The following is a 15,361-nucleotide window of genomic DNA, read 5'->3' as shown; positions in this document are numbered from 1 at the left end:
CACTGGACGGAGAAGTGGCAAGGTTAGCATTGGGTGAAAATGGGGGGTATAATCCCACTTTCTCACAATCGACAGTCCCAGTGGAGGCAGTTCCTTCGTACAAGAGAGAGAAATGATCCACCCAGGTACCAGGTTGAATATGGTTCCTTTGTATAAACCTACCCCCTCTCTCGTGCTTAGTCAGCAGTTCCCAAAAAAGCGTATTGTTGTTTGTTTTAGTAGCATCTAGCAAGTCCTGCCAAATAGCATCTTCCCAAGCTTTCTTTGATTGTAGGATTATCTTTTTATACGTGAATCTTGCTTGTTTGATTGCCCCCGTATACCCGGCCAGTATAGCCTTCCTTAACTCAGTCTTAGCTCTCATGCATGCATCATTAAACCAACTGCTGTTAGGTGAACCCCCATATTGCCGGTTCGCCGTGGCTACCTTTTTATAAAAGACACTTTGAAGTTTAACCATCATATCTTCGTGAATATCAAGAAGTGGAATGGCTTCTGGTTCGAAGTCTTCATAGGCTGACAGATTATCTAAGAACACTTGGTAGATCTTACATAGCAAATAGGGGTTTGACATGACTTTTGGCCACCTCACCTTTGTATAAGCATTGTTTAAAATAGGGGGAGGGGCCATTGATGTTTGCATATTCAAGGTTCTACCAAAGATATTCCCAGCAAGGGTGAGCAACAATGGAAAGTGATCACTCTCGCATCTTGAATCTACCCTCATATCTAGCAGCAATGGCCAAAGACGCACATCCACCAGAAAATAATCAATTACGCTGGCCACAGAACCTCGTAGGAATGTCGGTGCCAAGTTTAAATCAGAAGGAGTTCGACCATTACAGGCCCTTAGGCCAAACTTTAAGCATAGTGTAGCAAGCTGAGTTGCTACACGAGAGCGTGGAGGATAACTATCACCATCCAATTGTGCAATACCCCATAATTCGTCCTCATCCGCAGTTAAATCACTAAGAAACGCTGAGGGTTCGAAAGTGCAATTTACATCCCCTGCAATAATTAAATAGGAATTAGTTTGTAGCGTGTCTAAAAAGTCAAAGAGTAAAGTTAAAATGTGTGATTCTGTACCACGTGCAACAGAACGGGCGTAAACATTAATTAAGATTATGTTAAAATTTTGATTAAAAGAAATTTGTAAACCCATCAAGTCGGGACAATCAAATTCTAAAACCTTATAGTCGCATTGGAGCTTTGAATTTAAAAGGATTAAAAGACCCCCTTTTGCGCGACCAGTTGCTTTCTCTGAAGGCAATGCAGGGATATTAAATAATTAATATATAATTACGTTCTATAATATAAATATCACAAAACTGGCAAAACATAACCAGCACTGTTTTCTAACTCCTGTGTATAAACAATGTGCCAGCACGAGCAGTCACAAGACAGCACTCTATACATCGAAAAATAAATACATACTTCATCTTTTTGATCGTTGAACAGGATGGGATTACCAGAAGCCCTGTTTGAATCAGTCCAACCATCAAGGACTAGTGGTGTTTGTAAAACAACAGCATCTGGGAATAAAACTGAAAACAAGTAATTTGATATTATTATATGCATTATATAAGGCAAGTTTCAAGATGCCTGCTTTGCATAACCAACATATCCAAAAATGTTTACAAAAAATGTATACATCAGAGGTTAATCATTTACATTTTTTTCTATATCAGTGGAGTTAAGCATACCCTAGAAAATAAAAGTGAGCAATATTAAACAAAATCAAATTGCCAGTTTTGTTTTTATTTAACATAAATAGAATTTGCCATGGTTGACTTCCAGAAATCGGAGAATAAAAGTACGCATTTAAGAAAACCCCTTGCAAAATATGATCATTTATGAAGACTGACTCATCTCTATTTCTTATAACCTTCACATTTTTCTTGTACCTCTAGATGTTCCAACTTTCTACATTTCACAACTGTGATACCTTGCAGACCTCGCCTCAAAAATTGATTTTCCTCTACGTGCACTGTGCATCTGAGATCAATACTTTTGGTTTTCTTTTTGACTGAGAGAGCATGATTTTTGTAATTAACATTTTACTTCACGTCTTCCTTCTACTGGCTTCCTCTGCTTTATTGTTATACACGACCAGCAATCCTGTACGCATCTCTGAATTCAGACTATAACTTGCTAGATTTACACTGACAACGTGGGGTACTATATTACAGTTATAATTAAATACACAAACTAAGTTAAATAAATATACACGATGGCTTTAGGCAGGATTCAGAGCAATGTGCCTGCTTGTCTCTTTCCAGAACCCCATTCCCACCCCATGCCTCCTTCCTCCTTGCATAGTCTACTCGCCGGTCTTTATACTAAAGCCTTGCCAGAATAAAACATTGTTGTAAAATCCAATTTCCTCAATATCTCTCAAGGAAGTGGCCAGAGATTGAGTCAGTAACCCAGACAGTATTTGACTGCACCACTCCTGTTTCCTGAAAAGATTAGATACATTTTTCAATTAACTATCTGCTCTGACAGTGGCAGGCACACCAGCTAAGAAGGGGAGGGATGGGACGGAGGGGAGAACAGAGAGAGAGGGAAGAGTAGTTCCTCTGGAGAGAGAGGAGGACAGTCGCTAAAGAGCAAGAGATGAGTTGGAAGGATGGGGGAAGGGAGGACAGAAAAAGTGAGAGAGATAGAAAGAGAGCTGAAGAAACAGGGTAAAATATGGTATGTGAGGTATGGAGAAAGCAGAAGGGTAATAAAAAGACAAGCAGGGTCAGCCTCACCGCTGTAACATTCTGTGATTCTAGGCAAGCCATTTATCTCTCTGTGCCTAAACAAAAAAAAAATTATCATCAGCATGTTACAGGATGTGCTAATTAAGGTTTATGTTACAAACTCATAAAAGGAGCACAGGAGGGGCACCAGTGGGCTCTACATTCCTGTATTTCTAGATGCTCTCACTTTGAAGTCACAACCTCTCTGGAAGACACAGCATGACATGTGATCTCAGTTTTTGAAAGCACAGCAAATGTGAGTATATTAGAAAAATATTCAGAGGCCTGTTTACAGACAAAGCACTTAAAAAGTTACACACTATAAAGCCAATGGCAAGCAGAAGTCACAATGCATTCCCAGGTCATATTTCTGAAACTCTGAGATGTATTTTGCATACCTACACAGCTGCTCTGTCTGTTAGGTTGCAATCTAAAAATGTGTGCCATTGTGAGTAAAAAACGTCACTCCTGAGCAACCTAGGAGCAACATTTATGTTTGCAGGTGCAAGGCTTGAATACACTCATTCCACAGGGCTAGTGTTAGAAACTCATTATGTTTAGGTTGTGAAGAACACCAGGCTGATTAGCAGTTGAGAAATTCACAAGTGCTCTATATGACCTGGGTTGATGCTTCGTAACTGGTTGCTAAAGCAAGTTGGCCAGGAAAGATGGCAACATAAAAGCAGATTGGTCTATTAAGACTAAGGGCCTGATTACGAGCCTGGCGGTCCGAGAACCACCAAACCCCGGTGGCAGTCGGACCGCCGCACTTCTGGCCGGTGGGACTGACCGTTTATAATCTGGAGACCACTGCCACCCCCAGGATCATATATCCCGACGGGATGACAGCGGTCAGAGTCATGGAGTTTGGCACCGCCTTGCTCATTACGAGTCTACATTCCGCCAACCTTTTCATGGTGGGGTCCCCTCCATTAAAAGGCTGAAGGAAAGCAGTTTTGGGGCCATTGGAGAGCCCCTGCACAGCCCACAAACATATTGTGGGTAATGCAGACCCCCCCCCCCGCCAGCACCTTTGGAATGAGCACTATTCTGAAGGTGTTGGTGTATGACAGCATTTGCCTTAATATGATGTCAGCCCGGTAGAAACATGGTAATATGACGTGGGTGAGGCCGTCGGGTTGACAACGGCCTCATACATGCGGGTTTGGGGGTCTGATGGTCAGGCCACCAAACTTGTAATCAGACCCAAAGTTTTTAATCTGGTTAAATGTTTTACTACTTCAGGGGACAAAAGACACTTTCCAAGTTGCAAGCACTAAACCTGGAAGGTTTTTAGAGTAAACTGCTGCTGGGATTAATGAGAGTTTCCAATGAAAGCTGCAGAAAGGCCAGGAAGTCACAGCTCATTAACTCTAGACATCACGTTCTGATGCTGACATACAAAATGCAAGCACGGCAAAGACATTGTTCGTAAAGCTAAGCATTTGAAACATCAACATTACGTGAAGGCAACAGGTAAATAGTTACATTTCATTTTGTGAATCCCAGAAAGATAAAAAGGCCAACATTTACATTACAAGATTACATTTAAAATCTACTGAAGATTTTTCTCGTGCTGTTTACAAACAGAATAGCGAAACCATTATTATTCACAGTTTAAATGCAAGGGGTGTATAGGACTGAGACTAATCTGCATTAAGGAAATACACGTTTACTTTTCCTGCATAACGAAGTCTGCAACTGAAATTTATATTGTTTAATATGAACCAAATCATTTATGTAGGAATTTTTACATGTATTGGATACTTTGATAATTTATGAACAAGATGGACAAAGAAAGTGAGCCCTGCAGCTTTTGCATTACTCACAGGGCCAATTTATATGTTAAAAGGGAAATGTCCCGGGTGGAGTTGTAAAATGGGCTGCAGCAGTCAACTGATAATCCATAGACCTTATTGATCATATACCCAAGCTAGAGTATTGAGAAGGTCTCTATGCTGCTCAAACTCTTAGTTTTCAGATACGCCACCCCTTGAGTGCCCAACAATCAACGATTACTGGTCTTCAATGTTATGTACTACCTTCCCTTTTGAAAGTACTGAAAAGGGGATGCTAGTGGGTCTTTATTTGGCACCATTTTTTAAAGGAACTAAGCTTCATTTTAAGATCACTAGAGGTTACAACTACAATCAGTTTGCAATCCTTTGTGATTCCTATCAATGAGTTCTGCTTCTCTGAGATCTTGGAGTTATTTTAAATGTGTAGTGTAATGCATGAGCTTATTTCTTATGATGACTCAAGTTAATAGCCGTGTGATTCCATATTATATGGTATCATCACAAATGTTTAAGCCCTATGATGTTACTTCTGCTACCACCACGATTTTGGAGAAATTAATTCAGAAGCTAGTCTACAAATGGTATGGTTTTCTTCCTGGTCCCATTTTTCTTCAAAACCTTCCAGTAAGTTCAATCAATTACCCTATATGTCATAGCCTTCTTTCTTTGTCTATTTTCATCCATAATGTCTTATGTTTTATACTCCCTGTGCGCTTTACTCTGCACCACCAGCCAGCTATGACGCCAAGGTAGTAGCTCTCTGCCTCTGCCCTGGTGGCAGAAAGAAGTAACAATTTCATTGCTATCAAAAAGTGTTAGAAATGGGGTCTTTGGTTGGCAGTCAGGTTACCCCCTGTCCAAGCAAGGACATTCACTCTAGTCAGGGTAAAAATAGAATCACACTCAGCTAACCCCCGCTCACCCCCTTGGTAGCTTGGCACAAGCAGTAGGCTTAACTTCAGAGAGTGCTAGGTGTAAAGTATTTCTACCAACACACACATTAACTTAATGAAAACACTACAAAATGACAACGCAGGTTTAGAAAAATAGAAAATATTTATCTAAACAAAACTAGACTAAAACAACAAAAATCCGCAATACACAAGTCAAGTTATTACTTAAAAACTAAAGAGAGTCTCTTCATGTAGTTTTAAACAACGCTAACGCTGTTAGTGTGAAAATGTACCTGGGTGCATCAAAAATAACCCTGCACGGATGAGTGTGCATCAAAAAGGGCTTGCGATGCGTTGATATCACTCACTAGCGAGACCTTGCGTCGTTTCTCCTTCAGTCGAGTCGGCGTGCGTCGTCTCTTCTCTCCGCAGGAAAGCGATGCCTCTTTTCAAACTGCACTCTCGAGTCCGGGCAGGCCTTGCATCGTTTTTGCACGCCCAGCAATGTTTGCGTCAGTAATCCTGCCACGCGGTGATCCGGAAACCACACAGCACGGGTTACCATCTCAGCAGCCACCGTCAGCAATGCTGCGTGTCGTTTCTCCATCCGCGGGCGTCCAATTTCCAGTCTTGTTGCAGGCGAGCGGCAATTTTCAGCTACAAAGCCGGCAGCACGTCGATTTTTCAGCCGCAGATCAGTGTTGCATCAATCTTTTCCCTGCACGGCAGTCTGTGCGTGGATTTCTCACTCTTGGGCTGCCAGCTTCTTCTTTCAGGGTCCCAGGAACTGGATGGGCACCACTTGGCAGAGTAGGAGTCTCAGCAGAGGCTCCAGGTGCTGGCAGACAGAAGTCTTTGCTGTCCCTGAGACTTCAAACAACAGGAGGCAAACGATAAATCAAGCCCTTGGAGAGTTCTTCACAAGAAGGAAGGCAACACAAAGTCCAGTCTATGTCCTCTAGCACAGAAAGAAGCAGCAACTGCAGGATAGCTCCACAAAGCACAGTCACAAGCTTCTTCCCCAGCTCTTCTCCAGGCAGAGGTTCCTCTTGGTTTCCAGAAGTATTCTCAGGTCTGTGGTTTTGGGTGTCCTTCTTATACCCATTTTACCCTTTGAAGAACGCTTACTTAAAAAAAAAAGTCTCTCTTGTTTGTGAAATCCTGCCATGCCTGAGCCAGGCCCCAGACACACACCAGAGGGTTGGAGACTGCATTGTGTGAGGGCAAGCACAGCCCTTTCAGGTGTGAGTGACCACTCCTCCCCCTCCTTCCTAGCACAGATGGCTCATCAGGAAATGCAGACTACATAATAGCTCCCTGTGTGTCACTGTCTAGTGAGAGGTGCAACCAGACCAACTGTCAAACTGATCCAGAGAGGGAATCCACAAACAGACAGTCACATAAATGGTTTAAGCAAGAAAATACCCACTTTCTAAAAGTGGCATTTTCAAACACACAATCTTAAAATCAACTTTACTAAAAGATGTATTTTTAAATTGTGATCTCACGGACCCCAAACTCCACATGTCTATATGCTCCCAAAAGGAATCTACACTTTAATCAGATTAAAAGGTAGCCCTCATGTTAACCTATGAGAGGGACAGGCCTTGCAACAGTGAAAAACAAATTTAGCAGTATATCACTGTCAGGACATATAAAACACATTACTATGGCCCTCATTACAACCCTGGCGGTCAGTGATAAAGCAGCGGTAATACCGCCAACAAGTCGGCGGTATCAAAAATAGAATTATGACCACAGCGGAAACTGCTCAGACAAACAGCCATTTTAACACACCGACCGCCACGGAGGTATCAACAAACACCGCGGCGGTAACCGCCAACAGCCAGGCGGAAGACAATGTACCACCCACACTATTACGACAGGCCTATCGGCCACCTTTTCCGGAGCGGTACCAACGACATCAAAAGCACAGTGGAAACAGAACACAGAAGTCAAAGGACTCACCTCTGAAGACTCAGGTAACAACCACAACGCCATGGAGCCCGAGCTGCACATATTTCCGATGCTCGTCTACCTTTTCCTACATCATGAACACCAGCGCCAGCGAAGAACCACAGTGAGTACTGCCGCCTAGCATACAAGGGAGGGGGGAAGAAAAAGAGAGTGACACACACATGCAACACGTAACACCCCCACCCCCAACACCATACAGACAACCAGATGCACAAACATTACATATCCACCCCGTACCCCTCAGGAATAATGCAAGGACAAAATGATTGGAAGAAAGTGAGTGTAATACGATAAAATAACATGAAAAAGTGCATCATAATACAAACATATATACATATCTACAAATGCAGGGACACTGCCCAGTCCTCAATGTCCGTGGGCCAAAGGACCACATCACATAGGCCAAGGCCCCACCTCACTCCTACAACAACACGGAGAGAACACTGCAGGGGCATCAGATCGAAAATGCACAGGCACCTCAGGTGGACGGGGAATGGGGGGCACCTTAGCTGGAAGATGGTACACCACTGGTCCTGGAAGGGTCTACATGCCCTGTGCGATGTCCTGGGGAGTGCAAGGCCACAGTCTCATCACCCACTGTTTGGTCCTGGGGAGTGCAAGGCCACAGTCTCTCAAGTGGATGGCTTCTCCACTGGTTCTTGAGTGGGCATTGTGCCCAGTGTGCTTCATCCAGGGAAGTATGGGATGAGTGGATGGCTTCTTCCACTGGTTCTGGAGGGGGCCTTGTGCCCAGTGTGCTTCATCCTGTCAAGGATGGGGTGAGTGGATGGCATCTCCACTGGTTCTGGAGGGGGTCTTGTGCCCAGTCTGCTTCATCCTGGGAAGGATGGGGGGAGTGGATGGCATCTCCACTGGTTCTGGAGGGGGCATTGTGCCCAGTGTGCTTCATCCTGGGAAGGATGGGGTGAGTGGATGGCTTCCGCTGTTTCTGGAGGGGGCCTTGTGCCCAGTGCGCTTCACCCTCAGAAGGATGGGGTGGCTGGATGGCTTCTTTCAGTGGTTCTGGAAGGGGCATTGTGCCCAGTGTGCTTCATCCTGGAAAAGATGGGGTGAGTGGATGGCTTCTTCCACTGGTTCTGGAGGGGGCCTTATGCCCAGTGCACTTCGTCCTGGGAAGGGTGGGGTGAGTGGATGGCACCTCCACTGGTTCTGGAGGGGCCTTTGTGCCCTGTGATGCAGATCTTGGGGAGTGCAAGGTCACAGTCTCTTACCTGGGTGTCAGACCCAAAGGATTTGCTGGTGCCAGGACACACAACAGCCTATGGAGGCAGGACTACACACTGACCGCCAGCGGTGACGGCTGCTCAGTGGTGGCAGTGACAGGGCTGGTGTCGGTCCTAGCAGAGGGGGGCCTTCTGCCCATCCCCTGCAGCCTCGGACTGCTGTCCACTGGGGCTGCTGATTCTGGCAGTGGTGCTGGTGGCAGTGCTGCCGGTGGTGGGGGGAGGCTCTAGCCCATCCCCTGCAGCCCTGGACCGCAGCCCACTGGGGCTGCTGCTATTGGCAGTGGTGCTGGTGGCGGTGCTGCCAGTGGAGGGGGGAGGCTCCAGCCTTTCCCTTGCAGCCTCAGACTGCTGCCCACATGGACTGCTGCTGGTGGCAGTGCTTCCAGTGGTGGTGGTGGGGGGGGGCTCCAGTCCTTCCCCTGAAGCCTCGGACAGCTGAACCACCAAGGTTGGTGGTGGGGGCTCCGAATGAATCCCAGCACCAGGTCTCCTGTCCTTCCTGTCTGCTGGTGCAGGCCCCTTGCATTCCCACCTACATTCCCTGGGAAGTAACCTCCTGCTAATGAAGGCTACGGGTTGATCTAGGCCCTCTTCATTAAGCTGTGAGAGTACTGCTCCAATACCATGCTCTCAGGCGTCTGTTTGCACAACAAACTCCTTAGAGTAGGCAGTGCATTCAGCAACGGTGCTGTGCACATGTCAGCTTTCAGGTCATTAAAAGTGGTCTGGCAAGGCTCTGTCCAGATAACCTTCCTTTGTTGTTTCTTAGAGGTCAACTCAGTCAAGGAGGTCACAATGGTACCATACCCCTTGACAAACCTCCTGTAATAGCCAGTGAGGCCTAAAAAGGCCCTCACCTCAGTCTGGGTCTTGGGGGGCTCCCAAGCAAGAATGGTGTCAATTTGTGGCTGAAGGGGTGCCACCTGGCCACTCCCTACCTGGTGTCTCAAGTACACCACAGAACCCTGCCCTATTTGGCACTTGCTTTCCTTTATAGTGAGGCCTGCCTTCTGCAGGGCCTCTAACACTCTCCAGAGGTGTTGCAGGTGTTCCTCCCACGTGGAAGTGAAAACAGCAATGTCATCCAGGTAGAAGGCACTGAACTCATCCAGCCCAGCCAACACCTGGTTGACTAACGTCTGAAAGGTGGCTGGGGCGTTCTTCATTCCAAATGGAATCACTTTAAATTGAAAGTGTCCATCTGGGGTAGAAAATGCTGACCGCTCCTTGGCCCCCTCAGTTAAGGCACTCTGCCTGTACCCAGATGTTAAGTCAAACGTGCTGAGGTACTTGGCAGCTCCCAACCGATCAATGAGCTCATCAGCTTGGGGGATGGGGTAGGCGTCAGTCTTGCTGACCGCATTGAGTTTCTGGTAGTCCACACAGAACCTGAGTTCTGGAGTGGCACCATGTGCAGCAGCCTTTGGGATCAATACCACTGGGCTGGCCCAAGGACTGCTGGAATTCTCAGTAACCCCTAGGGTTAACATTTTAGATACTTCATCCTTAATACAAGCCCTTATCTTTGTCAGTCACCCTGTAAACTATCTGTTTAATGGGTGGGCTGTCCCCAGTGTCCACATCATGTGTGAACAAGAGTAGGACACCTGGGATCAGGGAAAACAGTGAGGCGAACTATCCCAACACTTGGCGACAGTCCCTCTGCTGCTCTTCAGTCAGGGAGGGGGAGAGGATCACTCCCTCTCCAGACCCATCTTTCTGTCCTGCAGACAGGAGGTCAGGAAGAGGCTCACTCTCCTCCTCCACCCAATCATCTGTTGCAAGGAGCATGGACAGTTCAGTTCGCTCAAAGTGCGGCTTGAGGCGGTTGACATGCAGGACCATTAAAGGGTTCCATTGAGACTGCAAGTCCACCAGGTAGGTGACTTCACACTTGCGCTCCACCACCACAAGTGGCCCAGTCCACTTGTCCTGGTGCGCCCTAGGCTCCACTGGTGCAATCACCCACACTTTTTGTCAAGGTTGAAGCTCGACCAGAGTGGCATTCTGGCCATACCAGCGTTTCATGTCCTCCTGGCTTGCTTCCAGGTTCTCCTGTGCGAGACTTCTGAAGCAGGCAGTCTGGTTTCTCAGAGCCAGCATTGAACTGAAAACATCCTTTTGGGGGGGTTTACTAGGAGCTTTTTCCAAAGCCTCCTTCACCAGACTTAAAGGTCCCCTCACAGGGTGGCCATAAATCAGCTCGAAGGGACTAAACCCAAGTCCCTTCTGAGGCACCTCCCTGTAAGCGAACAGAAGGCATGGCAAGAGGACGTCCCACTTCCGCCTCAAGGGCTCTGACAGGCCCATAATCATGCATTTCAAGGTGCGGTTGAATCTCTCAACCAGACCATTATTTTGGGGGTGGCAAGGGGTGGTGACCTTGTAGGTTACCCCACACTCCTTCCACAGAGACTTTATATACGTGGATATGAAGTTGGTACCCCTGTCAGCTACCACTTCCTTGGGGAACCCCGTGTGGGTAAAAACCCCCATCAAAGCACGACCCACCACAGGGGAAGGGATTGACCTCAGAGGAATAGCTTCTGGTGACTGGGTGGCAAGGTCCAGCAAGACCAGGATGAATCTGTTGCCCATGGCTGTCTTGGGTTCCAGGGGCCCCACAAAGTCAATACCTACCCTCTCAAACGGAGTACTAACAACAGGTAAATGTTGAAGGGGGGCCTTACATTTCCCCCCACTCATGCCACTTGTCTGACAAGTTTGGCAAGACCTGCAATGTGCATCTGACTGCCTGCGTATTAGGGGACAGTAAAAGTGGGAAAAGCCTCTCAAAGGTCTTGCCCTGCCCCAAATGTCCAGCCAAAGGCACATCATGAGCCAACCCCAGTAGGAAGTCCCTGAAGCACTGGGGTACCACCAGTGCACGGGATGACCCAGGGTCAGAAACCTTAGCTTCACTATAGAGGAGGTCATCCTCCCAATAGATCAGGTGCGATCCTGGCTCCTTGCCAGCCGCCTGGTCTGCAGCCTGCTGCCGCAAACCCTCCAGAGTAGGGCATATCCTCTGTGCAGCACAGAATGCTTCCCTGGTGGGCCCCCTCTCCTGCTGCCACTGCGGCAGCTCAGGGACCTCACCCAGTTCAGCCACCTGTTCCCCTGTAGGCTCCGTGTTGTCACCCTCAGACTCTGGGGGTTATTCTAACTTTGGAGGAGTGTTAATCCGTCCCAAAAGTGACGGTAAAGTGACGGATATACCACCAGCCGTATTACGAGTTCCATAGGATATAATGGACTCGTAATACGGCTGGTGGTAAATCCGTCACTTTTCCATCACTTTTGGGACGGATTAACACCTCCTCCAAAGTTAGAATAACCCCCTCTGTCTCCTCCCAGACCGTGGGAACTTCTGGGGCTGGTTTCCCACGCCCTCTGCTCTTCTTCTCTTTGGCAGTCCCCTGGGTCACTGTTTCAGGCTCCAGGGGCTTGTGACCTCCTTGACAGGCTGCAATTGACCGGGTGGATACGCATACCCACCCAGGCAGACCCAACATCTCCAAGTGAGGCCTGTGTTCCACCTCCTTCCAAGGGGAATCCGCCAGGTCATTGCCTAGCAAACTATCTACAGGCATGGTTGGACTAAAAGCTACCTTCAAGGAACCTGAGATCCCCCACCACCCTTCCCCCCCATTCAAAGGGAACCTGTGCCACTCTGCACAGGTGCTCTGAGTTGTACACTGCAACTACTTGGTGAAGTACCCCGGGATCAATCTGCTCTTCAGACACCAGCTGACTCCTCACGGTAGTCACACTGGCTCCTGTGTCTCTCAGAGCCTCCACCCTCAGTCCATTGATTGTCACCCACTGCCTGTACTTCTTAGTGTTTTCAGGCACAAGGGATCTCTGTTCCCTAGTGAGACAAGGGTAATCTCAGCTGGCTCCCACCCACCTGGAATCAACTCCTCCCCAAGCGCTACACTAGCCAAACCCTGGGGGTGCACCAGTGGGTGCTGGTGTACTTTTGGGGCATTTGGGGTCCCCCTTCACATTACCCACTTGGTCACATGCATAACACCTACATGGGGGCCCCCCTGCCACTGGCTTCCCTTTGCAGAACCATGGCTTCTTCTCACTGGGGGTTGGGAATCTTTATCCTGGGACTCAGTTTGGGGCCCTTTAGAGAACTCCCCCTGTTTACCCTTATACCCCCTTTCTTCTGAGAGGGACCCTGCCCACTATTGGCTTGGTCTCCCCCGTACCTCTTTTGGACCCTGGTGCTCTCCCAGTGGTCCGCTTCCTGCGCAAGCTTCCTGGGATCAGTCAGCTTGCTGTCAATCAGGTGCTGGCGGAGCTCTGGAAAACAAACTGTAAAAGTGCTCCCAAGCAATCAGATTGTAAAGCCCCTCATACATAGTTACCTTACTGCCCTTCACCCAACCATCCAGTGACCTGCAAAGAGAATCAACACATTCCAACCATGTTTGGGATTCCTTCTTCGTATTGGACCTAAACTTATCCTTCTACTGCTCAGGGGTGAGACCATATACTGTGAGTAGGGCATCCTTCATGATAGTGTAGGTGAGATTCTGAGCATCCCCTAAGGCTGTCAGTGTATCCCTTCCCTCTACCTCAAAGTGCTTCCACAGACACGCCCCCCCCCCCAATGAGCTTCAGGGACCAGATTCATGTGGAGAGCAGACTCATACTCCTTGAACCACAAGTATATGTCGTCCTCCCTCTTGTAATCCTTCACAAGACCTTTAGGAATGTGCACCCTCCTCTCAGGCTGCACTGTGATGTGGCTGCCACCATCCCTACTAGACTGGCTCCTCTGATCCAGCTCTCTTAAGCCGACCTCATGAGCCAACAACAACGTTTTCTCCTCTATGGCCATCCTCATTTTCTCCAACTCCCTCTGGTGCTCCCTCTCTGCCCACCTGCCCTGCAATTCTTCAAGGGTCAGACTCTTAGATGAGACACTGCTACCTGCCCTGGAGACTTTCTCCCTGGGTATAACAGGCCCACCCACAATACCAATGTGCATGGAATGCTCTTCCTTCTCTTTATCCTCTGTGTGCCCTTCAGTGCTATTGGCTGTCACCCAGGCCCTCGATGCCTTTCACAGCTCCTCCTTCTTGGACGAGCTCTTAATTAATGGGGCAGTCAAAACTTTTGCAGAACTGCTTCAACTAAGCCTTTGTATAGCTCTCTAATTTCTCTAGGTCAAAAGCAGCTCCAACTGATGCAGCTCCAGATTGGGACATGCTGAAAAGTCAACAAAAGTGTAAAGTTCCAAAAGGCAGAAAACACGTTCCCAATGAAGTTCAGAAGTCAATCAAAGATTACCACAAAAATGGATGTAGGGAAAAATAGAAGAAAAAGAGAAAAGCAGAAATCACAAGACAAGTAATATGTGGTCACGTAGTGTCTGAACCCAAAACAGTAGTGTACACTTAATCACTGTATGTCAAGTACAAATACAAGTCCAATCCCAACCGCTGATCTCCAATGTTAGAAATGGGGTCTTTGGTTGGTAGTCAGGTTACCCCCTGTCCAAGCAAGGACCCTCACTCTAGTCAGGGTAAACGTAAGGGTAAAAGAGAATCACCCTCAGCTAACCCCGGCTCACCCCCTTGGTAGCTTGGCACGAGCAGTAGGCTTAACTTCAGAGTGCTAGGTGTAATGTATTTGTACCAACACACACAGTAACTTAATGAAAACACTACACAGGTATAGAAAAGTAGTAAGTATTTATCTAAACAAAACAAGACCAAAACAAAAAAAATTCACAATAAACAAGTCAACTAAAAAGAGACTTTATTTAGTTTTAAACACAACGATAACGTTGTTAGCGGGAAAATTTACCTGGGTGCGTCAAAAATAACCCCGCACAGGTGAGAATGCATCAAAAAGGGCTTGCGATGCGTCGATATCACTCACGAGCGAGACCTTGCATCGTTTCTCCTTCAGTCGAGTCAGCATGCGTTGTTTCTTCTCTCCGTAGGAGAGCAATGCGTCGATTCGAACCGCACTCTCGGATCCGGTCAGGCCTTGCCTCATTTTTATACAGCCAGCAATGTTTGCATCAGATATCCTGCCACACGGTGATCCGAAAACCACGCAGCGCAGGTTGAGATCTCACCAGCCTCTGTCAGCGATGCTGCGCGTCGTTTCTCCAGCTGCCGGCGTCGATCTTCCGGTCGCGTTGATTTTTAACTGTGAAGCCGGCGGCGCGTCGATTTTTCACCCATAGATCAAAGTTGCATCGATCTTTTCCCCGCACGGAGGTCAGTGCGTGGATTTCTCACTCTTGGGCTGCCAGCTTCTCCTTTCAGGGTCCCAGGAACAGGAAGGGCCCCATTTGGCAGACTAGGAGTCTCAGCAGAGGCTCCAGGTGCTGGCAGAGAGAAGTCTTTGCTATCCCTGATACCTCAAACAACAGGAGGCAAGCTCTAATCAAGCCCTTGGAGAGTTCTTCAAAAGAAGGAAGGCAACACAAAGTCCAGTCTTTGTCCTCTAGCACAGGCAGAAGCAGAAATGCAGGATAGCTCCACAAAGCACAGTCACAGGCAGGGGAGCTCTTCTTCCTCAGCTCTTCTACAGGCAGAGGTTCCTCTTGGTTTCCAGAAGTGATCTCAAGTCTGTGGTTTTGGGTGCCCTTCTTATACCCATTTTGCCCCTTGAAGTAGGCTTACTTCAAAGAAAAGTCTCTCTTGTTTGTGAAATCCTGCCTTGCT

General features: G+C 47.6%; 1 protein-coding gene across 1 annotated transcript in view; it reads right to left on the bottom strand.

Annotated features, from left to right (window-relative positions):
- MOV10L1 (Mov10 like RNA helicase 1) overlaps positions 1-15,361 on the bottom strand; it is a 933,047-nt gene that overhangs the window by 576,896 nt on the left and 340,790 nt on the right. Inside the window, exon 14 of the mRNA XM_069227566.1 lies at positions 1,435-1,544. Coding sequence (XP_069083667.1) covers positions 1,435-1,544 — 110 coding nt within the window. The remainder of the gene's footprint in view (positions 1-1,434; positions 1,545-15,361) is intronic.

This window comes from Pleurodeles waltl, chromosome 4_1, assembly GCF_031143425.1.
Source record: "Pleurodeles waltl isolate 20211129_DDA chromosome 4_1, aPleWal1.hap1.20221129, whole genome shotgun sequence".
Taxonomy (NCBI): domain Eukaryota; kingdom Metazoa; phylum Chordata; class Amphibia; order Caudata; family Salamandridae; genus Pleurodeles; species Pleurodeles waltl.
Note: the sequence above shows the minus strand (reverse complement) of the source record. Positions and strands in the feature narration are given on the sequence as shown.